Source organism: Nomascus leucogenys, chromosome 20 (genome assembly GCF_006542625.1).
Source record: "Nomascus leucogenys isolate Asia chromosome 20, Asia_NLE_v1, whole genome shotgun sequence".
Lineage (NCBI taxonomy): Eukaryota > Metazoa > Chordata > Mammalia > Primates > Hylobatidae > Nomascus > Nomascus leucogenys.
This window is the reverse complement of record NC_044400.1, coordinates 75,232,603-75,257,164: the sequence shown is the minus strand read 5'-3', so window position 1 is coordinate 75,257,164 and position 24,562 is coordinate 75,232,603. Positions and strand designations below refer to the sequence as shown.

The 24,562-nt window shown below is 45.8% G+C and overlaps 1 protein-coding gene across 1 annotated transcript in view; it reads left to right on the top strand.

Annotated features, from left to right (window-relative positions):
- OTOP1 (otopetrin 1) overlaps nt 1–24,358 on the top strand; it is a 38,895-nt gene extending 14,537 nt beyond the window's left edge. The window contains exons 3-6 of the mRNA XM_003258485.2: nt 6,560–6,618; nt 10,394–10,524; nt 14,965–15,902; nt 24,111–24,358. Coding sequence (XP_003258533.1) covers nt 6,560–6,618; nt 10,394–10,524; nt 14,965–15,902; nt 24,111–24,281 — 1,299 coding nt within the window. The 3' untranslated portion in view covers nt 24,282–24,358. The remainder of the gene's footprint in view (nt 1–6,559; nt 6,619–10,393; nt 10,525–14,964; nt 15,903–24,110) is intronic.
- The last annotated feature ends 204 nt before the right edge of the window (nt 24,359–24,562 follow it).

The following is a 24,562-nucleotide window of genomic DNA, read 5'->3' as shown; positions in this document are numbered from 1 at the left end:
TATTTTCTGGGTATGTAACAGCTTTATTGAGAGAATTCACATGGCATATAATTCATCCATGTAACCTGTGCAATTCAATGGTTTAGTCTGTTCGTAGAGTTATGCAACTCTACGAACAGACTAAACCTGTTATTGCCAAAATCAGTTTTATATTTTTAAAAAATTTAATATTCTTCCTACATGGAAACCTTTTGCCATTGCAGTGCCTCCTCTGGGTCATGGAAACACTTTTATTTTCTCGTTTGGGGATTAAAATCTTTTAGAAATATATGAGGATTTTTTTCCCACAGCACTGGTAAACTTGGTGTGACTCAGAAGTAAGGATTTGATAAATATAATTTAAATACATAGCTTAGGGTCAGAAAAATCTCATGGTTGAAAAGAATGTTAGATGGGCTTTCAGGGTAGTGTTCGCCCTTGGCAGAAATCCGTGGTAATGTTATCAGAGTCAGGATCTGAACTATTGAATTGTCAGCCTCATTTTTTTTTCTTTTTTATTGTATATGTTTAAGGTATACAACATGATTCTTTGTTATTCCTATCCATAGTGAAGTGATTACTACAGTCAAGCATATTTATGTCTGTCATCTCACATAATTACCTTTCTTTTTTGGGGTATGGTAAGAGCACCTAAAATCTATTCTCTTAGCAAATTTCCAGTATACAATACAATATTATTAACTATAGTCTTCACGTTGTCCATTACATCTCTAGAATTATTCATCTTACGTATTTGCAACTTTGTATCCTTTGACCAAAATCTTCTGATTTTTCCCCTCCAACCACCATTCTACTCTTTAGGTTATTTTGTTTTTATTTATTAATTTAATTTAATTTTAGAGACAGGGTCTTGCTCTGTTGCCCAGGGTGGAGTGCAGGGTGCCATCACGGATCACTGCAGCCTTGAATTCAGCTCAAGTGATCCTCCTGCCTCAGTCTCCCTAGTAGCTAGGACTACAGGCCCACACCACTATGCCCAGCTTCTGCCATCTGTTTTTATGCATTCAATTAAAACGTTTTTCTCGATACCACATATAAGTGAGATTATGCAGTAGTTTTCTTTCTGTGTCTGCCTTACTCCACTGAGCACAATGTCCTCCCGATTTGCCCGTGTTGTTGCAAATGGCAGGCTCTGCTCTTATTTTTTTCTAACGAAGAAGTTGGAGCTCAGAGAAGACAAGTGACTTGCTCAAAGTCACTGCGGAGACACAATGATTATTTTCTTCCTGACAAGTCACCCTGGAAGACCATGAACTTGTTCTAGTGATACTGCCATTGCTGGAAATATTTTTGGATATTGAGAAGGTTCTTTGGAAAGTTTTCTACCTCTAGAAAACCAGGGATGACATTTTTAAAGCTTCGTCTTTTATCCAAAGTGACCTTCAGCTTGTACCCCCAGCTGACTTACCAGACAGCACTGGATGGCCTTGGAGTGTTTCTCTAGATCAAACACATTCCCAAATAGTGAAGCTAACAGACAGAACATGCCCAGTGAGCCTGGAAACAGTTTAGCTCCACGGTGGCATGGTGGGATCACTGAGCTTGCCGAGGGGCTCATTTGGAGGGGCTCCCTTGCACTTGAAAGCTGTCATGGACTGAGTTGTATCCCCTGGGAAATTCATATGCTGAAACCCTCATTCTCAGTACCTGAGCATGTGACCGTATTTGGAGATAGGGTCGTTTAGAGGAAATTGAGGTTAAATAAGATCATTAGGGTGGCCCAAATTCAATATGCCTGGTGTCTTTATTTTTTGTTTTTTTGAGACGGAATTTTGCTTGTTGCCCAGGCTGCAGTGCAATGGCATAATCTCAGCTCACTGCAACTTGATCTCCTGGGTTGAAGCAATTCTCTTGCCTCAGTCTCCCAAGTAGCTCCGATGACAGTCACCTGCCACCAGGCCCAGCTAATTTTTGTATTTTTAGTAGAGATGAGGTTTCACCATGTTGGCCAGGCTGGTCTCGAACTCCTGACCTCAGGCAATCCACCTGCCTTGGCCTCCCAAAGTATTGGGATTACAGGCGTGAGGGACCGCGCCTGGCCTGGTGTCTTTATAAGAAGAGGAGAGAAGGACACAGACACACATAAAGAGACAGCTATGTAAAGACACTGGAGGAAATTGACCATCTGCAAGCCAAAGAGAGAGGCCTCAAAAGGAAGCAACACCTTGATCTTGGATTTCTAGCCCCAGGACGCTGAGAAGAGAAATTCCTGTTGTTGAAGCTGATTGTCTGTGGTCCTTTGTTATGGCAGCCCAAGCTGATCAAAGATAATTGGCTGCTCATTCCAGGGGAGCCAAATCCCATGAAGACAGAGCCCTATAGTGATACAGTGACAATGTGGAAAGCTTTAATGAGGCCAGAACGAACTGCGTTCGTTCATTCATTCATTTTTCATGCAGTTCATCTTTAAGTACTGGATGAACATTGTTCTCAGCATGGGGAATACAAGGGTGCAAAGCCGTGGTCTGTGGCACACACCATAGGGGTGTCAGTTAGGTGAGAGACAGTCCCCAAAACACTGACAACACTGGGCTCAGTGCTTTGACCAGAGTGTCTCAGAGCAATGAGGGAGCACAAAGGAGGGCATTTCGGCAGCTTGGGGTGAGGGTCGATTTCTGCCAGGGAAGGTCCCAGAACCGTTTGTGAGAGAGGGAGGAGCACAGAGGTAGTGGGTCAGAGGCCACTGGAAGAGGGTGTCTTTGGGATGTGCAGTCTTTCCTCACAGTGGGGTAGGGTAGGGGGGTGATGTGTGGGCACAGGCTGGATCCCTGTTTGGTGTAGGGCTTGTAAGCTTGCACTCTGGTCAGATTGCATGACTCTGGCTCTGACCACAGCTGTGTGACTTCACGCAAATTTCTTAACTTCTCTGGGCCTCATGGGTCTTACTTGCAAGGTGGGGACAATCACAGTACCTATTTCATGGGCTCGTTGTAGAGATTAAAAGCACAGATGTATGAAAAGCACTTGGCACAGGGCTAGGTGTGCAGCAAATTCTTGGTCAAGGCTGACCACCACCTAGGGGCTTGGGCTTCACCTTGAGGGCAGTGGGGAGCCACTGAAGGCTTTAGGCAGAAGAATGACCGGGATAGATGTGAATTTTCAAAATATCCCTCTTAGTTGGTGGGTTGGAGATCCTAGCTTTCTAATTTAAGGCATTTTATTGGCCAGGCAAGTCAATGAATTAATCATTCTATACCTGTTGGACACTTAACCACGTGCTTTTGCTACATTAGATGACTGGAGAATGGAAAAAAGTATATATATATATACACACACATATATATACAGATATATACACATATATATGCATATATACACACACACATATATATACATATATAACAATTAGGCGCTGTTCTAAAAAACAGAGTATTTATTTTAAAATTGTGGCAAATACTGAAAAACCTGTAGATATCAGGATGAAATCGCTTTTGTCAGACCCAGGCAAAATAGGCCTGGGAAAGCACCAAGGAGAGGGGGACTCCTGCCTACGTGTCTGAGATACAAAGTGTTTCCAAGGACTTTCTAAAAACCCTTTATGCATCTCCTGCTTTGAAGAGGCTGGACATCACTAGACATCCTTTAGGACTGCAGTAAAGCAGATAAGATGCTCTTGAAAGAACGCTTCCCAGCACTGGCATCTCCACCAATGAACTGGTGACAACTCTGGCTTTGAGCCTCTAGAAACGATGAACTCTTTTTCTCAGTGGATTATGTAAATCTCTGTTTGCTAATAACAGCTCCTCCTTACCCTTCCCTCACCAAATGCGCTGATGGCTTGCCATTCCATGCATTCTGGATCGTAATTCCTATTTCTATTTCCAAGTAAATCCAACATATTTAGTGATAATTTTCTCTAGTGTCTTTTTTTTTTCAGGTTGACAATCACATAACATTTACCATCTTAGTCATCTTAAGCGTATGGTTCGTTAATGTTAAGTACATTCACTTGTTGTACAACCAATCTGCAGACCTTTTTCATCTTGCAAAAAAACTCTGAGCCCACTAAACAACTCTCTATTTCCTCCTCCTCCGGCTTTTGGCAAACTCTGTTCTACTTTCTGTCTTTATGAGTTTGAATATTCTAGATGCCTCATACAAATTGAATCATACAGTATTGGTCTTCTTGTGTCTGGCTTATTTCTCACAGCATAATGTTCTCAAGGGTCATCCATGATGTAGCATGTATCAGAATTTTCTTCCTTTTTAAGGTTGAGTAAAATTCCATTGTATGTCTATACCACTGTGAAAGGAAAATAAATCTTGGGGCCCCAAAATCACTAAGCCGAAGGGAAAAGTCAAGCTGGGAACTGCGTCAGGCAAACCTGCCTCCCATACTATTCCTAAAAAAGATTGCTACAAAGATTTTAAAGATTTTAAAAAGCTACAAACCTCCCTCACAATTTGTCCACTAGGAAATTCCTCGTGGGCTCCAAGATCTTTACCCTAAAACAGCTGTGTTAAATTTCACCCTCACAACGTAAATGGATAGCCGCTCTTCATAGGCACAGGATAAAGGACAGAGCTCAAAGTCATCCCTCTGCTCACCTGAGACAAATGCATACCTGATGGCTTCCTGTGCCCGACATTTGTTTTATCTTAGTAGAAATGCAGGTTCACTGAGCTAGACGGATGCATAAGCAACTGTTCCTCTACCCTCTCTCACATGTGAACGGCTGATCAAAGACTCAAAAGAATGCAACCATTTACCTCTTATCTACCCACACCTTTATAAAAAAATTTCTTCCTTGTTTCCCAGTATTTGCCCTTTCTTTTTAAAATACTGAAGCCCTCAAAATCATCTGTAAGGAAAGGCACAGACCTGTCTCCCAGATGTGTGTCCTTAATCTTGGCAAAATAAACTTCTAAATTGATTGAGACCTGTCTCAGGTACTTTTTGGTTTATATTGCATTTTGATCATCCACTCATCCATCAGTGGGCACTTCAGTTGCTTCCACCGCTTGGCTATTGAGAATAATGCTGCTATGAACATGGGTGGACAAATATCTTTGTGAGAACTTGCTTTCACTTCTTTTGGATATATATATATATATATGTGTGTGTGTGTGTATATATATATATATATATATATACACAGAAGTGGTATTGCTGGACCGTATGGTAATTCTAAAAAAAAAAAAAAGCAAAAAGCATTTCTTTAAAAAATATAATGTAACATTACTGAGAAAAAATGGGAAAGATAATAAAAATGCACCTGTAAGGAAATCAACTGAAACCAGCATTTGCTATTGTTTTTATGTATTTCCTCCATTCCTTGTACTTAAAGTGTACAGTCTTCTCAAAGTTTGTGGGTATAGAATTTTCCATTACAAGTTTTTCACTAAAAAAAGTTTTCAATGTTGGTAGGTAGTTTTTATAAAAAGCATCAATTAAATGGCTGCCTAGTTTCAAATCATTGATAATTGCTAATTTACTTAACTGTTTCCCTATTATTGGGCTGAATGCTTTAACAAGGAGTCACTGCTGTCTGTTTTTATTATTGGATGTTTCAAGACAGTTAATGCCCTGAATGTGTATTCCTGAGTAAGACAGTAAATCTTAGGTAAAAGAATGTGAAAGAGGTGATATGTGTAAGTGTATTTTATTTTGTACTGTCTGATTTTATTTTTATAACTCTTAACTAGAGAATAAAGATTAAATAAGACAAATTTATAAAATGCCTAGCAGTGTTTGGCTTGCAGTAGGTGCTCAATATGTGTTTATCTCTAAAATGAAGCCCAAAACATTTTAGAAGCCCAAATAATGCCTGTTATATAGGAGGAGCTCAGACAATTTCAGTGAATTAGTGAGTTAACAGTGGAGAATATTTATTGAAAACACACAGGCTTCTTCAGGTGCTAGTCTAAGTGATTGACATGGATCATTTCATTTAATTGCTCACAACACCCTCTAGGGTAAGTTCCGATGGGAAAACAGATTCAGCAAGGTTCCCTGACTTGCCCAAGGCCATGGGCTATTCGGTGAGGAAGTCAGGATTTTCACGGGTCTGATACTATATAGCATCCATGATTTCAATCCCTTCCCTGTATGCTGCTAGTGACTGCATAGCCAGGGGACTGCCTAGCATATGTCAGAGTGAAATAAAAGACCAGCCCAAATCAATTTCATTATTTATTTAAAGCTCTCAACATTTCCTTTCTGGCCACTAGCACAGAGTAACTGTACAGTGAATATTTCTTGGATGAAAACTAACATGTGATATAAACTAGTTATAGGATTAACGTCAAGCAGGCTACTACTTCCATACCCTGTCCCACAGCAGACATCCTCCATCACCCCATATCACAGAAGACATCCTTAATCGATTGCAGCACCATTTCTTCCTGAACCAAGAGGCCTCACTTTATTTTTCTGCACAGTACTCCTGGATCATTGTCCCCAATGAGGAGTGGCACTGCCACCTAAGATGGAGTAGGAGGTCACTGATGTCCCAGCATTTTCTCATACCTTTTCTTTGAGTTTTATAGCTTCTCAAGTTTGCAAGTGTAAAGATGAGTGTCTCACCGATTTTTCTTTTCTTTCTTTATTTCCATCTAGGTATATTTTCTCTGGGGGCATGCAAAGGATATTATCCAGTCTTTCAAAACATTGGAAAGGTAAAAATTGTGGGTAATTGCTTTATATGTTGAATTTGGCATTCATTTAGAATTATCAAAACTCATCACTGCCATCTTGCTTTGGTTATAAAAACAGACCAACTCTCCACTCGGTCCTGAAAGCTAAGCTCTCACTTCTGGCCGAGAGAAGAGGGTTGCTGCTTTTGGCTTCTCCATGGGACAGGTCCAGAAGTAGCATGGGATGGGCTTGAACTTTGAATCTGAATCTGCATCTTAGAGACTTTTCCCTTATGACCCTCAGTTTCCTCATCTATAAAGATGAGGAGATGAAGGGAAGAAAACGTAATTTCTTTTTTTAACCCTCATAAATTCTCAGTTGAGATGCTGTCCTGAAAACAAAGATCAGATTAACAAGAGAAAAACTAGCAGGAGTTTATTGACACTTGCTGTGTGCCCATCATGTGGGAGGGACCTCAGTTCTAACGTATTTCTCTTAAGGCAGTGGTTTACGGGCCTTGCTTAGACAGTATTTTAACAAAGAGCCATAAATCCTATAAGGACAAAACAAAGCTAAGTTTGCTCCCGGATTCTCTTATCTCTGCTGGCCTCCTTTCTGAGCTGATAAGAGCCCAGAGCTGTCCCCAGTAAGAACAAAACTCACATCTCTTTCTGTATGCAGGAAAGGAAGGGGAGGTAGCAAGATCTTTTGTTTTTGTGAATTGCCATCCTGCCTTCAGGCAGGCACAGGGAGAGGCAATGTCCCCTGCATTTTTAACCTTCTGCCGCTTGATAATCTTCAGTATTGTAGAGAAGAATCTATTGGTTTCTTTCAGAGGAAATAACATAGCCTGCCTCAAGGACTGAATGAAGGAATTGATGTAAAGCACCCTGTAACAGGCACTCAGCAAGTGTAGGATCTGTTACTAGGTCCACCCACCACTGTCCCAGGGGCTGGTGAGGATGCAAGGAAAGAATCAACAGGGTAATGGAGTGAATCTCCTAACTGCAAGGTGTTGTTACCACGTAAGAAAGCACCATGTAGGACCAGGCGCGGTGGCTCACGCCTGTAATCCCAGCACTTTGGGAGGCCCAGGCGGGCGGATCACGAGGTCAGGAGTTTGAGACCAGCCTGGCCAATATGGTGAAACCCCATCTCTACTAAAAATACAAAAAAAATTAGCTGGGTGTGGTGGTGCACGCCTGTAGTCCCAGCTACTCCGGAGGCTCAGGCAGAAGAATCCTTGAACCCAGGAGGCAGAGGTTGCAGTGAGCTGAGATCGCGCCACTGCACTCCAGCCTGGGCAACAGAGTGAGATTCCGTCTCAAAAAGAAAAAAAAAGAAAGAAGGCACCATGCACACACACACACACAGATGAAGGAAACATACACTGAGATTAGAAATGGCTCATGAGAGCCTTCCCTTTACTGTAGTCTGGGATTGTCAAATCCAGTGATGAGAAAGGCAGCCTGGCATGAGAAAATGACGTCTGCCCTTTGTTTGTGGATCATTTCCAGATTAAGCCAACAGGGGGCTGCCAGCTTGCAGGGAGCTTGCGTGGCAGAACAGTTTACAGTCATGCGTGGCAACAGTGCTACCTCCTTGAGTTCCGTGGGCCTGGGACTGGACAGTGCCATTTGGACCAGGAAAAATGAGAGAAGAAAGGGGAGCTGTGTGCATTATGAGTAAAAGAAAAGCCAGCCAGTATGAGGCAAACAGCATTGTCTGTGTTTGTCAAAGTCTCTGTATAATGCTTCCCAGACGCCTCGGGGAAGGCTGGCCATGATCTACAGCAACTGCGCAAGCGCAAGGGGCAAACAGATGGGCAAACACCTGACTCAGACACCCTGGGATTCTGTTTCCTTCTCCAATTGTGCTTGGACATTATGCCAAAGGAAGCCAGGATTCAAATGAGGCAAGGTTTTGCCTGCAGTTTCCCGAGAGAGCCCCAGAGAGATCAGCTGAGGTTAAAACTGAGAGGAGAGGCAGGGTCAAAGTTGAGGATGAGGTTGCACCATTTTTCCCGTGGGCAGATAATGGACGAGGGTTCTCTTTGGTTGTCTGCTTTTAGTAGATTTTCATCCCTCTAGCTCTGCTTCCAAGACCCAGCTTCTTTGATGTCCTATAGGCATTGAGTTGAGTACTGGCAAGTTCAAGACTAAGGCTGAATGCCAAGATTCTGTGGTTTTGGAAGGTTCCATGGATCTGCTCCTCCCAGCCAGGCAGGGGACCCACCCAGAGCCTGAACTGCCAGGTGAAACCAGAATCATGCTTCCTGTGGGCCTCTGCTCTCCAATTTAGGAGTGATCAATTCCACAGAAATTTTTAAAGAATACCTCTCTCAAATCACCAGTGTTTGCTGCACCTGCTACCTGCGAGGCACATTGCTAAGTACCCTGAAAGCTACCAATGTGAATACATCTTAAGCCTGCAGGTGTAGGAAGACTTTGGAGTATTTGAAGAAATCAGTGACCCTATGGGGACCGCATTCCCCATGGATATCTCGCCTGCTACCCAGAGTCCAGGGTCTACCTTCCACTTAGTTCTCTTTTCTATCTTCTGCCTTAGGAGGCAGCATGGCACAGAGCCAAGGGCAGGGCTCTGGAGTCAGACTGGGAAGAGCTCTGCTGCTTACCAACTCCACAACCCCCCATGTGGCTGCTTACTCCCTGTATGACCATGGGCTCATTCTTGAGCCTATCTGGATCTCCCACAGCTCAGCAATGTCATTACCAAGCAGGCTTTTTCTAGATTTCCACTCTGCCATCCTCAATGGGCTGTAGCTTTAGCCCAAGCCGGCTGTCTTATGGTTTTTTTTTTTTTTTTTTTGAGACGGAGTCTCGCTCTGTCGCCCAGGCTGGAGTGCAGTGGCGCGATCTCGGCTCACCGCAAGCTGTGCAAGGTTCACGCCATTCTCCTGCCTCAGCCTCTCCGAGTAGCTGGGACTACAGGTGCCCGCCACCACGCCCGGCTAATTTTTTTGTATTTTTAGTCGAGACGGGGTTTCACCATGGTCTCGATCTCCTGACCTCGTGATCCGCCCGCCTCGGCCTCCCAAAGTGCTGGGATTACAAGCGTGAGCCACCGCGCCTGGCCAGTCTTATGGTCTTAAGATGGCCGCCACAACTCCAGCCTTCAAGTCCACATTCAAGGCTAGATAAAAAGGAGAAAGGGACCATAGCAGACTTTTCTTATTCTTGTTTCTTTTGTCAGGAAAGCAAAAGCTTTTCTGTAGTGCCCAGTAGACTAAAGCTCACATCTCACTGGCCAGAATGGCCATTTCTAGCTGCCAAGGAGTCTCTGGCTTGTTTCAGTGTCCTTAGAAGTAGGTGGCATGGCAGAGGGGGTGGATGATGGTTGGGGTTGGCCAATCAGCAGTAAGGGTGGACCTGCTCTCCAGATTTCCAGTGGTACTCTTTCATCTTTCCCTCATTGTTTTCTCCTCTCCTCTCCTCTCCTCTTCCTTTCTGGGAAAAAGATTTGGGGTGTGGTGGGGTGGGTTGTCTGCTTTTAGTAAATTTTCATCCCTCTAGCTCTGCTTCCAAGACCCAGCTTCTTTGATCTCCTATAGGCATTGAGTTGAGTACTGGCAAGTTCAAGACTAAGGCTGAATGCCAAGGTTCTGTGGTTTTGGAAGGTTCCACGGATCTGCCCCACCCAGCCAGGCAGGGGGCCCACCCAGAGCCTGAACTGCCAGGTGAAACCAGAATCATGGCTAAGAAGGAGCCATGTATTTGTGTGCACATGTCTGTCTCACCCCATGGTGCCTGAGGCTCTCCCAGGGCTGCTTGAGAACTGAGTCCTTGTGTTTTTCAGGTTTGGGGTGATCCACTCGGTGTTCACCAACCTGCTTCTGTGGGCCAACAGCGTCCTCAATGAGTCAAAGCACCAACTCAATGAGCACAAGGAACGGCTCATCACCCTGGGCTTTGGGAACATAACAACAGGTGAGTGGTGAGAGAGGTGAGTGGCCCTTCTGCCATGTTGGAATGTCTTGGAAACCTGCAGAGTCTACAGTGTTCAGAGATGGAGTGCAGGTTCCAAAGAACTGCAGGGCCACCCAACTCAGCATCAGCCAGACAGCCCCCTGTTGTTGAAAATCTTCCAAAACCTGAATCTCTCATAAGTGATGTGTACTGAGCATAATTAAAGGTTTCTTCCATGACTCAGGGACTTGTAAGACCCACGGTGATCAATTCTGATGGCCATTTCTCACGGTCCAGTTTGCTGCAGAAATAAATGTCTTTGTTTTCAACTACAGAAGATTGATGGTTGCCTCTGCTTGTGTTTTTAATTAAACCTCTATTACCAGTTCTTTCTAGTAAAAGTATGGCTTTTAAAAATTCATAGAAGTCTAATGGTAGGTTGTGGTTAATAGGCTGTAGTTCATTTAAAGTTTTAATTTAACTGTAGTTGGCTTATAATTCTAGCTCATGTCTGTTCCACCTTGTTCTATTTGAGAGCCTGTTGGGTTAATCTTTATATTTTCATCTAAAATCCTTTAGCATTTACAATATGTCACTTCTATATGAGAACATTCAGGCTGAGGGGAATGTGGGGCAGGGAACTGGGTGTCTCAGGTTAGTTCCCATCATGTACAAGCTGTGTGACCTTTAGAAGACATTCAATCTCTCTGAGCCTCCCTTTTCTCATTTGTAAAGTGAAGATATCCAAATCATGCACTTGCAAAGATCCCCTCCGGCCTTAACATGCAGCAAGTCTGTGCCAGCTGTGTAAACCCAGGCTGTCCTGGAGAGCCACTTTGAACCTGTTTCGTCATCAGTGGGGTGGAGACAACGAAGTCACCACCCCCAACCAGCAGCCACTCTTGGTGTTTGGACCTCATGTCCTCCTTGGTATCAATATCAGTAGCAGCAATGACAACAATAACACAAGTAAATTTTTATTAAGCATTTGCTGAGTGCCTGCCACTGTTCTTGGAAATTTACACATGTCATTTAATTTGTACCCCCACACTCTCTGGTAGGCTATATATGTGTGTGTATATATATATATATTTATTTTATTTTATTTATTTTTTTGAGACAGAGTCTCACTCTATTGCCTAAGCTGGAGTACAGTGGCACGACCTCAGCTCACTGCAACCTCTGCCTCCCAGGTTCAAGTGATTCTCCTGCCTCAGCTTCCTGAGTAGCTGGGACTACAGGCACGTGCCACCACGCCTGGCTAATTTTTGTATTTTTAGTAGAGACGGGGTTTCACTATGTTGGCCAGGCTGGTCTTGAACTCCTGGCCTTGTGATCCACCTGCCTTTGCCTCCCAAAGTGTTGGGATTACAGGCGTGAGCCACTGTGCCTGGCCTCAGGTAGACAATATTAACCTCATTATATGGATGAAGCCACCAAGCCATGGAGAAGTTAGCCCAGGGTAACACAGTGAACACATGATCAAGCCATGATTTGAATCCCAACAATCTGGCTTCAAGGCCTTCTGCGAAAGAAGAGGTTGGATTAATTTTCTAAAAAAGGACTCTGTCAGCTCTAACATTCTGTTATTCTGAACTTTTCCTCCTGATTTCTTCCCTCGTCTTCTGCATAACACCATATTGAATTTTAAGTGCTAGGGAACCCCTATATGAATCGAAGATTATTACTGGGGGCAGTGACTCACGCCTGTAATCCGAGCACTTTGTAACCCCAAGACAGGAGCATTGCTTTAGCCTAGGAATTTGAGACCAGCCTGGGCAACAAAGGAAGACCTCAGCTCTGAAAAAAAAAAAAAAAAATCCAGGCATGGTGGCATGGGCTCGTGGTCCCAGCTATAGCTACATGGGAGGCTGATGCAGGAGGATCAATTGAGCCCAAGAAGTCAAGGCTGCAGTGAGCTGTTTGTGCCACTGCACTCCAGCCTGGGCAACAGAGGGAGACACTATATAAAAAAGAAAAAAAAAGAAAAAGAAAATTTCATAGTGTTCTGTGAAAGTAAAATTAATGCTACAATATAGTTTTTCTCAGATTTTTTTTTTTTTTTTTTTAGACAGAGTCTCGCTCGTCGCCCAGGCTGGAGTGCAGTGGCATGGTCTCGGCTCCTGCAAGCTCTGCCTCCCGGGGTCACACTATTCTCCTGCCTCAGCCTCCCGAGTAGCTGGGACTACAGGTGCCCGCCACCATGCCTGGCTAATTTTTTGTATTTTTAGTAGAGACAGGGTTTCACCATGTTAGCCAGGATGGTCTCAATCTCCTGACCTTGTGATCCGCCCCCCTCGGCCTTCCAAAGTGCCGGGATTACAGGCGTGAGCCACCATGCCCAGCTGCTTTTCTCAGATTTTATAAGTAATGTATACATATCATAAACTAAAACAATGACAAAGCGTGAAGCAAAAAAATTCACAACACTTACCCAGAAATGTAGTAAATGCTGTGAACGTTTGGTTATGTTTTTGTAGTGTGCCATTTATTTATAGTTGATTTTATACTATAAATTTGATCTTTTTTTATTGCAAACTTCAATAAGAGAGAGATTTTACATTGTAACCCAAACATGCACATACCTATGTGTGTATGCTTGATGAAGCAACACTTAATTTTACTATATCAGAGACGCTTCTAAATTTTCTCGTCGTTGATTCCACTCCATTCTATCCTATTCTAGTCCATTGAAAATTATTTCTGCTACAAAAAAGTTGGTTGCTACCTGATTTTACAGCCTGGTACTGGGTTGTGACTTGCATTAAAAAAATAGATATACAGTTTGTTCTTACTTTTTTCCATTTTCCTTGAAACGAGATTACTTTCTTAATATTAAAATACATCCTGGCTGGGTGCGGTGGCTCATGCCTTTAATCCCAGAACTTTGGGAGGCTGAGGGGGGCAGATCGTGTGAGCCCAGGAGTTCCAGACCAACCTGGCCAACATGGCAGAACCCTATCTCTACAAAAAATATAAAAATTAGCTGGGCGTGGTGGCACGGGCCTGTGGTCCCAGCTACTCAGCAGGCTGAAGTAGGAGGATGCTTGAGCACAGAAGGCTGAGGTTGCAGTGAGCCAAGATTGTGCCACAGCACTCTAGCCTGGGCAACCGAAGGAGGCTCTGTCTCAAAACAAACAAACAAAAAACAAAACCAAAAAGCCCGCCAAATACCCACAACCATAAAGCACATCTTAATTATAATGTGCAGTGGCTGTCTACTATCTCATTGTTGGGATATACTAAAATTTACTTAACAATTTCTAAATTGTTGGACATTGAGCTGTTCCTCTCTCTCTCTCTCTCTTCTCTCTCACACACACACACACACACACACACACACAATTTTACCTGACTTTTTTTTTTTTTAATTTTGTTTGAGACTGAATCTCGCTCTGTCACCTAGGCTGGAGTGCAGTGGCACGATCTCAGCTCACTGCAACCTCTGCCTCCCAGGTTCAAGCGATTCTCCTGCCTCAGCCTCCTGAGTAGGTATTACAGGCTTGTGATCACACCTGGCTAATTTTTGTAGTTTTAATAGAGATGAGGTTTCGCCATGTTGGCCAGGCTGGTCTTGAACTCGCGACCTCAAGTGATCCGCCTGCCTTGGCCTCCCAAAGTGCTGGGATTACAGGGCTGAGTCACCACTCCTGGCCTTACCTGACTCTTTGATTACATTTTTTTATTTGTCCCTTTGAGTAGAATGGTAGAATGAACAGAATGGAATTATGGGTCAGAGACTGCATTGCCTTTAGGGCTTTGGCGACCTGTTTCATCATTTACTTGCAGCATCTGCCCTCCTGTGATGAAAGGTCCCTTCATACCGCAGCCAGCTTCTCTTCCGGAAGGTGGTGCCCATTTACTTTCCCCACACTGATATCGGAGAGCGCCTGTCTCCTGCATGCTTGCTAGCACTGGAGTCTTAAGAGGCATATCTTTTGCTAATTAAAAGGGGCATTTTCTCCAGAAAGTATTTTTTTAAAATAATGTTAAAAAATCACACATGTAAATCATCTTCACAGAGAAAATTTAGACAATACAGGGAAGCAAAATCTAGAAGAGATTAAAAATCATCTGTCATTTTTCCACCCAGAGATAACCATTGTTGACATTTTAGTTTGTGTCCTTCCGGATTTTTTCCATCTGTCTGTGTGTTTGTGTATCCGTCTACCTATCTATCATCTACATATCTATTGTTTACAACAACAGAGTCATCTTCTCTATCCTCTTTGGCAACCCACCAAATAAATGTGATTTAGGTAATGAATATGCTTTGGGGATACTCAGGGCTATCAACTTAGCCATGATATTAAACATGATAATAAGCCATGACATGATAAAGCTTGTAATCCAGTGGGAAGACCCAAGCCTGAATCCACAGTGGAAATGGTTTTCTGTGCTTTTCTGCTCTCCCTTGCACCTGCTAATCGCCCTCCTGTGTGATCTACCTGTCTCCCCTAGTTTTAGATGACCACACACCACAGTGTAACTGCACGCCCCCAACTCTCTGCACTGCCATCTCCCATGGGATCTACTACCTCTACCCCTTCAACATAGAGTATCAGATCCTGGCCTCCACAATGCTCTACGTCCTATGGAAGAACATCGGGCGCAAAGTTGACAGCCATCAGCACCAGAAGATGCAGTTCAAGTCTGATGGGGTCATGATGGGCGCAGTCCTGGGCCTGACCGCTCTGGCTGCCACCATTGCCGTGGTGGTGGTGTATCTGATTCATATTGGGCGCTCCAAGACCAAGAGCGAGTCGGCACTCATCATGTTCTACCTGTATGCCATCACCCTGATGATGCTTATGGGGGCTGCGGCGCTGGCTGGAATCCGGATTTACAGGATAGATGAGAAATCACTGGATGAGTCCAAAAATCCGGCCCGCAAACTGGACTCGGACCTCTTGGTGGGCACTGCCTCGGGCTCCTGGCTTATCTCCTGGGGCTCAATCTTGGCCATCCTCTGTGCTGAGGACCACCCCCACTACACCTGGTACAACCTGCCCTACTCCATCCTGGTGATCGTGGAGAAGTACATCCAGAACCTCTTCATCTTCGAATCGATTCACCGAGAGCCTGAAGAACTCTCTGAGGACATCCAAACCCTTCGGGTGGTCACAGTCTGCAATGGCAACACCATGCCCCTTGCTTCTTCCTGCCTCAAGAGTGGAGGTGTGGCTGGAGATGTGGCTCCCCGGGGCAAGGACATGCCACCAGCAGCCAATGTAAATGTGTGCATGAGAGAAAGCTGTGACAAAGAGGAGGAGAAGCAGGAGGAGAACAGCTGGGGAGGGAGCCCAAGCCCAGTCCACCTTCCTCGTTTCTTACAGGGCAATGCCAAGAGAAAAGTCCTGAGGAATATTGCAGCCTTCTTATTCCTCTGCAATATTTCGGTAATCTGCACCAAGTTATTCTTATTCTTTTAATTTTGCTTTAAACTTTCATTTTAGGTTCAAGGGGTACACATGCAGATTTGTTACATGGGTAAATTGTGTGTCACTGAGGTTTGGTGCACAAATGATCCCGTCACCCAGGTAATGAGCATAGTACCCGATAGGTAGTTTTTCACCCTGCACCCCACTTCCGACCTCTCCCCCTAGTAGTCCCTAGTAGTGTCTATTGTTCATATCTTTGTGTTCATGAGTACCCAATGTTTAGCTCCCACTTATAAGACAGGACATGTGGTATTTGGTTTTCTGTTCCTGTGTTAATTCACTTAGGATAAGGACTCCAGTTCTGTCCAGGTTGCTGCAAATAATGTGATTTCATTCTTTTTTAAGGCTGCATAATATCCCATGGTGTAGAGCTACCACATTTTCTATTTATTTATTTTTTTGAGACAGGGTCGTGCCCTGTTGCCCAGGCTGGAGTGCAGTGGCATGATCACAGCTCACTGCAGCTTTGACCTCCTGTGCTCAAGCAATCCTCCCATCTCAGCCTCCTGAGTTGCTGGGACCACAGGCATGTGCCACCACACCTGGCTAATTTAAAAAACTTTTTTTTTTTTTTTGAGATGGAGTTTCACTCTTGTTGCCCAGGCTACAGTGCAATGGTGCAATCTTGGCTCACTGCAACCTCTGCCTCCTGAGTTGAAGTGATTCTCCTGCCTCAGCCTCCAGAGTAGCTGGGATTACAGGCACCTGCCACCACACCTGGCTAATTTTTGAAAATATTTTTAGTAGAGATGGGGTTTCACCATGTTGGCCAGGCTGGTTTCGAACTTCTGACCTCTAGTGATCCACCTACCTAGGCCTCCCAAAGTGCTAGGATTGCAGGTGTGAGCCACCATGCCTGGCCAAAACTTTTTTTTTTTTTTTTTTTTTTTGTAGAGATAGGTTCTCACTGTGCTGCCCAGGCTTGTCTTGAACTCCTGGGCTCAAACAATCCTCCTGCCTCAGCCTCCAAAAGTGCTGGGATTACAGATGTGAACCACTGTACCCGGCCATAATACATTTTCTTTATCCAGTCCATTACTGATGGACATCTAGGTTTCTCTTGCCTTTTTAAAATAAGGAATGGAGGCAGCTTGTAATAAAAATACTGTAAGTACAAAATTACAATATAAGGCTAGAAAACAGAGCTATATTCTACAAATCTACCTACTGAAGACTTGCTGTGTGCTAGGGGCTGGGCAGGGTACTAAAGATTAAAGTGGAAAGACTCAGTCTCTTTCCTCTAAAAGGTCTCAGTGTAATGGGGGAGGGAGAGAATGAGAAAATCTAATACAGTGAGCAGGACAAGTGCTGAGATGGACTTGTGCAAGGTGTGCTAGCAGCAGGGATCCAGAAGGACTTCAGTGAGTAGTGGGTGCTTGAGGTAAGGCCCAGTGTCAATCAGGAGTGCTTTTGGTTGCAAGTCATAGGCGATTTGATTCGCAGTGTCTTCAGTCTTAACAGTGTTTAATTATCTCATGAGAATTCCAGAGGTTGGCTGCTTGGGGTTGGCCTGGCAGCTGAACCATGTCATCAGGCATCCCGGCACTGTTCATCTTGTCACTTCGGTGGTGTGGTGCTTGTTGCCACATGGTCATGAGATGGCTGCAGCTGCACCAGGCATCACATCTGGGTTCAAGACAGAAAGCAGCGGGGAAGGGCTGGTGCCAGGCAGTGTCTCTCATGTGGGCACCCCTTGCTGCAAGGGAGGCTGGGGAAGTGGATGGTTTGCTTTCCATCCTCTCTGATGGAAGGTAGCAAGGGAGAGGAAGGTGTACAGTCACTCACCCATCTGTCTGCATCAGCAAGGAATGACTGGAAGTTCACCAGGTTATCAAGGCAGGGAAAAGCATTTCAGGCAGAGGCACACAATATATGAACACACAGAGGCAAAAGACACCATGGCATGTTTTGGGAGCACTAAGTAGTTTGGCATAAATTCCATGTGTGTTAAGCAGAGTAGCAGAATGGGAAATAGGAGAGAGGACCCAGCTAGGTGGACTCTGGCTTGAGCAGGGCTTCCTAGGCCTGGTTGGAGTCTGGTCTTTATGCTGAGGGCAAGGGAGGACTCTCTCAGATTTGTGTTTTGGAATGATCCTCCCAGTAGCTGTGTGTAGCAAGGATGGAGACAGATAGGGCCAGAAGCAGAAAGACTGGGAGAGAAAGCCCTGCAACAGCCCAGGGCGGAAGGGGAGGAGCTTGAACCAGGGCAGTGATGGAGAGATGGAGAGAAGAAAAAGGAATAAGAAGCATTGTATGCTGTTGGGATTTTTTTAAAGATACATAAAGGAAGGATGGTGGGGGTTGGTGAGAAGGAGGGGGAAGCAGCCTTTGCCACCACATGAGTCTCTGCAGTGATGGTGACTGGTGGCTGGAGGGGAGTGCCCCAGTCCACAGAGGTGCCTGCCCATCACTCTGGGTGAAGTCAGCTCTCTGCTACCAGCCTCCGTTATCAAGCCAGCTCCCTGTTGCCCCAGCAGCTCAGAGGCTTTTGAGCTTCCTCCCCTGAATTTCAGATGGTGCATACAGGGCCTGCAGCTTTTGATATCGCCCTGAGAACGCAAAGTTGGGAAAGTGCCTTCAGAAGTCAGAATGGCTGTGTGTCTGCCAAGGAAACCTGATCCGCCCTAGCCTTGGATCACCCGGGTTCCTTCAGTTTGCTAGGCAGTGAGGAGGGGCTCTGAAGGGGGAAGGCCCAGAAGAGTTTGGCTGCAGGCAGGCCCTCTTCTCCATCTAACAGACATTTGCCAAGCACATGCTGTATGCCAGAGACTATGTCAGGGGCACAGCAGTGACTCAAGAATTGAAAGAGTTAACAAGAGACATAGATACTGGTCGGCTGCATTTTTTTGAGGTGCATATTCTAAAATGCAAATTCTTATAAAGTCAGAGCTAGTTCTAGAATATTCCTCAAGTATATGCTTTTTGTACATATCCTGTGATTAATATTAATATACATACATTTTGAGATGGAGTCTTGCTCTGTTGCCCAGGCTGTAGTGCAATGGCGCAATCTTGGCTCACTGCAACCTCCGCCTCCCAGGTTCAAGTGATTCTCCTGCCTCAGCGTCCTGAGGAGGTGGGACTACAGGCATGCAACCACTATGCCCAGCTAATTTTTCTATTTTTAGTAGAGACAGGGTTTCACTAGGTTGGTCAGGGTGGTCTCGAACTCCTGACCTCAGGTGAGCTGCCTGCCTAGGCCTCCCAAAGTGCTGGGATTACAGGTGTGAGCCACTGCTCCTGGCCTAATATATCTTTTTAAAACTAAGTTCTGAAAAGTTATTTTTCCCTGGTTGCCTTTTTGGTTGACCACTGGGTGAAATACTTGGCTTGCATTTTTGGACCCACTTGAAGAAAGATAGCACTGTCTGAAATATCAGAATCAAGTGGCAATCGATGGTCTGTCAGGACCCAAAAGCCAGACCCAGGGCGCAGTCCAAGGAGAAGGGTGGGCTTGGTCTCTCTCCCTGTGCTTGGCCTATGATGCCCCCAGGCACTGGTTGGGTTCTGGGGGATTGAACAAGAGTATGGAAATCATCGCAGGGTGGAGTCTTAGGATACCCGTGCTGGCTCATGGGGTGGCACTTTGAAACCTTGTGGTTGACCCCAGGTGGTGCCAAAGGCATCTGGCAGAGAGCAAGAGCTGTCTTCTCCAGCATCGGGAGCCAGTCCAGAGGCCCCAGCTGCAGGTGCTGATGTGCATGTCCAGGTGGAGTGGGCTCCACTCCAGAGACAACATGGAAATGTTAGTTGAATTTCCAGGAGCCAAGGCACTGGAGACAACAGAGGGTTGGTGTGGTGACAGGGAAGGGCAGGGTGCTGTGGGAGATGGGTCAGGGAAGGCCTCTTCTAAGGAAGGGTGTGGATGGGGCTGGGGTGAGAGACTATCAGGGCAGAGCTGCAGGTGTGGGGAAGGGACGGATGCAAGGCAAGGCAGGGCTCACTGGACATGACCTGGGAGCACGGGTCATGCTGGGAGCATCTGGGAGCACAGGGCCTGTGAGCCAAGACTCGATCCTAAACACAACAGAAAACCATGGAAGGGTCTACACTGAGAGTGATGGAATCTGACTCATGCTTATTTTATTATATTTTTAATTGCGGTAAAAAACACACCACATAAACTTTCCCATTGCACCCACTTTCAAGTGTATAGTGAAGTACGTTCACATTGTGCAACCATCACACCATCCATTTCCAGGTTATTCTCATCTGGCAAAACTGAAACTCTGCCCCCATTAAATATGAACTCCCCATTCTCCCCAGCCCCTGACAACCACCGTTCTTTCAGTCTCTAGGAATTTGACTCCTAGACTCCTCATATAAGTGAATTTGTGGAGTATTAGTCCTTTTGTGACTGGGTTATTTCACTCATCATAACACCCTCCAGGGTCTCCAGGTTGCAACTCGCAAAGGGTGACAGATGCCAAACATGACCCCTGCCTTCGCACTTGAGTTCCTGGGGAGATGGTGATACTAGGTTGGAGATGGAGGACTCTGGAAGAGGGGCAACCTTGGGACCGGTGGGTGGAGGTCAGTGTGGAAGGAAGGACCAGAGTTAAGTAATGGACGTGTTCTGTTTCAGGTGCCTCCGTGGCATCCACATGGACGAACCCAGTAGGCAGATATTTTGGTTTTCTGTTGCCATGCAATGAACTACCCCAATGTATGACAAAAGCAACATGCATGACTGTTTTTGCCTCATGGCATTTATTGTGACTCATGGCTTTGTGGGTTAGAAATTCTGGCAGGGCTTGGATGGGCAGTTCTGTTCCTCACAGCATCAAGTGAAGTTGGTGAAGCCTTGGCCAGAAGCTCCGTGGTCTGGTGCCTTGGGTGAGGGTGGCTGGGAGGCTGGGCTCAGCCGGGACTCTTGACTGGAGCATCCACAGGTGGGTCTCCAGCATGACGTCTCAGCGTGGTTGGACTCCGTATGTGGTGGCTCAGGGCCCCAGAGCCAACCCTCCAAAAGATTGAACTGGAAGCTGCCTGTCTCCTAAGGCCTGGGCTTGGAAACTGCATGATGTCATTTCTGCCATATTTTATTAGTCATGTAGTCACAGAGTCCATCTAGATTCAAGGAAAGAGGTCATAGGCCACTTCTCGATAGGATAAGTAACAAGAATTTGCAGCCAACTAAACAGCACATATAAAGATGTGGATTTCAGAAAAGAGGGTCCCATTTTCCTGCCTTCCTTTCTTCTCCATTTTCCTCCCTGTCTCCCTTTCCCTTCCTCTCACCCTTCCTTTAAAAGGTGTCCCTTAAGTACCTACAGAGGTCCAGGGACTGCTATGAATGGTGAGGGTACAGCAATGACCAAGATCTCTGGTCTTCCTCTTATGGGGCTTACAAACCAGGCAACAGCAGGCAAAACCATCAGCTGAGCAAGAAAGACACCTTATAGTGTACCCGTTTTAAGCAGAGAAGTGGAAAAGGAGGATGTGGGAAATAGCTCCTGGGCGGCCATTGTAGATCAGATGGACCAGCTTAGCGGGAAGGCCTCGCTGAAGGGTGAGGTGAGACAAGGAGGGGCTGGCCACGCGTGTTCAGGGCAGAGGGAACAATGGCTGGTATAAAACCCCCGGTGGGAGTGAGTGGGTCTGGTTTGAGAAACAGGAAAAAGGGCTGCGTGCCACGTGGATGAGGTGAGTGGGGAGAAGCGTGGGTGGTTAGAAATCAGCCAACAGAGCGCTTTATCACCCCATGCGGGAGTGTAGATTTTATTTTAAATATTTTGGGAAGACTTTAGGGGTTTCATTAAGGTAGGGACAGGATCTGATTTCCATAAAATGTAAATCTGGTGGCCAAGTGGAGCCCTAGTTCGAGCTGGGAGACCAGGCAGGGGGCCACCGCCGTGGCCCAGGTGAGAGTCTGGCTGGACAGGTGGAGAGAGAGAGCCACAGGCGGGCTGAAGATACTGCTTTGGAGGCGCACAGTGGAGATGCGCTGATGGACTGGATGGGAGGCAGCATGGTTGTGAGAGTAGGAGGGAAATAAGGATGACACCTGGAGCCTCGACGGACCACCTGGGAGGACGATGTAGCTGAGCAGATGGAGAAATGGGGAAGGTGGGTTGAGTTTGAGATGTGTTTTAGACACTCAAGTTGCCACTGGAAACTATGAGTCTGGGGTTCTTGGAAGTGGTCCAGGCTGGAGATTGAGACTGGGAAGTCATAGGCCTATAGCTGGTATTTACAACCAGGGACTGGGAGAGAGCCCCAGGGCTCATGTGTAGAGAGAATAGAAAGGGACCCAGGAGTGAGCCCTGGACGCTGGCTAACATTAAGAGGCAGAGCAAAGGGTGAAACAGCAAAGGAGACTGGGAGGGACCCGCTGAACAGATAGGAGAGCTCCTAAGAGTCACAGCAGCCAGTAAGCAAAGTAGAAGAGAGGGGTCTTGGTTCCAGGGCCCCCGTGGTGGATACCAAATGCACCGATGCCCAAGTCCTGTATATAAAATGGGGTAATATTTGCATGTAACCTACCCATCCTCCCGTACCCTTTAAGACATCTCTACATTACTTAGAATACCTAATACAATTTAAATGCTATGTAAATAGTTGTTACACTGTATTGTTTAGAGAATAATGACAAGAAGAAAGTTTGTACATATTCAGTACAGACATAACCAACCATTTTATTTTTTTAATTTATTTATTTTTATTTTTTGAGACAGAGCTTCACTATTTGCCCAGGCTGGAGTGCAGTGGCATGATCTTGGCTTACTGCAAGCTTCACCTCCCGGGTTCAAGGGATTCTCCTGCCTCAGCCCCCTGAGTAGCTGGGATTACAGGCACATGCCGCCACACCTGGCTAATTTTTTGTATTTTTAGTAGAAATGGGGTTTCACCATGTTGGCCAGGCTGGTCTTGAACTCCTGACCTCAGGTGATCCACCTGCCTCGGCCTCCCAAAGTTCTGGGATTATAGGTGTGAGCCACTGTGCCCAGCCTACTTTTTGAATATTTTTGATCTGTGGTTGGTTCAATCCACAGACACAGGTCCCTGGATACAGAGGTCGGCTGTATATACCAGGGAGTGTTCTGTATGGGATGCGAATGAAGGCTATGTGTCTCAGTTACCTATTGCTATGGAAGAGACCACCCCAATGCTCAGCAACTTAAAGCAGTGTACATTTATGATTTCATAGTTTCTCTGACATGAATCCAACTACAGTTTTAGCTTAGTGTCTCTGCACAGGGCCATTCCCAGGCTGAAACTGTTGGCTGGAGCTGCATTCATTTCAAGGCTTGACTTTGCGAGAGGTGGCAGAGGATTTGTTTCCAAATCTACTCATGTGACTCTTGGCAGGATTCAGCTGTGGCTTGTTGGACTGAGGGTCTGAGTTCCTTGCTGGCTGTTGACGGGAGTACTCCCTGGGCCCCTTGCTGCATAGGGTGCTTCGCAGCATGGCAGCTCTGCCACCTGTCTTATAGGAGAAGACGAGCAAGAGGGACAGCGGGTCCTTTTGCAGCCTAATTTCAGAAGTGACTTCCTGTGTATTTTGCCATATTTTGTGAGTTGGAAGTGAGTCGTTGGGTGCATCTCACACTCAAGGGGTGGAGACTCCACAAGGGGGTGACTGCAGGAGCTGGGGATCATCGAGGGTCATCTTAGAGGCTGCCTGCCACAGCCAGGGAGTGGAGGAAGCTGAAGAAGTGTGCAGCCTGAAGCGGGAGTGAGGAGCCTGACAACTCAAGGGGTGGCAGAGCGGGAGAGAACTGGGACAGAAAAGAGCCTGAGAAGCAGGGAACAGTGTGTAGGTTCCGTGAGCAACACAAACAAAGTCACTGCTTTCAGTTTTGCAAACTTAATTCTCATCTAAGCCCTCTCAGACACGTGTTAGAATTCCCATCTTTCACATGAGGAAACTGAGGGTGGGTGAGGGCTGTAGGGATGGAGAGAGTTGGATGGGTTGAAAAAGCACTCATTCGGGATGGATTGCAGGCAAGGGTGGGTGAGGAAGTGAGCAGGATCATGGCAGACCAGGATTTGGTGGTTTCTGTGGAGATGGGAAATGCTGCGAGGTCTCCTTATTGTTCTGTCAGGGGTGACTCAGTCCCTGTGCATCATGGTCAGCTCCCATGAGGCCTGGGACTTGAGTGGGCCCTCCGTGGTGGCTTGGAAGCCGCTCCCCATCACAGGCCATTTTCTCTTCTCTTGCAGCTTTGGATACCTCCCGCCTTTGGCTGTCGACCTGAGTATGACAACGGATTGGAGGAGATTGTCTTTGGCTTTGAACCCTGGATAATTGTGGTCAACCTGGCCATGCCTTTTTCTATTTTCTACCGAATGCACGCAGCTGCCTCCCTCTTTGAGGTCTATTGTAAGATATAGTCTGGGTCCACAAGAGACCGAGGAGTGAGCTAACAAGAGTTCATTGGAGCCAACTGGGAGTGGCCAGGTTGGACAAATATTGCCTGACAAATATGAGAAGGGCCACCTTTTGTCTGCAAAGATTGTGCTTCCTGTGGGCTGGAACTGCCCATCACCCTTGATGAATGTAAACAAGTTAGATCAAAATCCATGAGGTGGCTGGAATCTGTCCTTGGTTAGTTAAATGCTAATCAAGCCCAAATTATTTTATTCCCTTCTAAATGATTTAGAAGAATGTGATT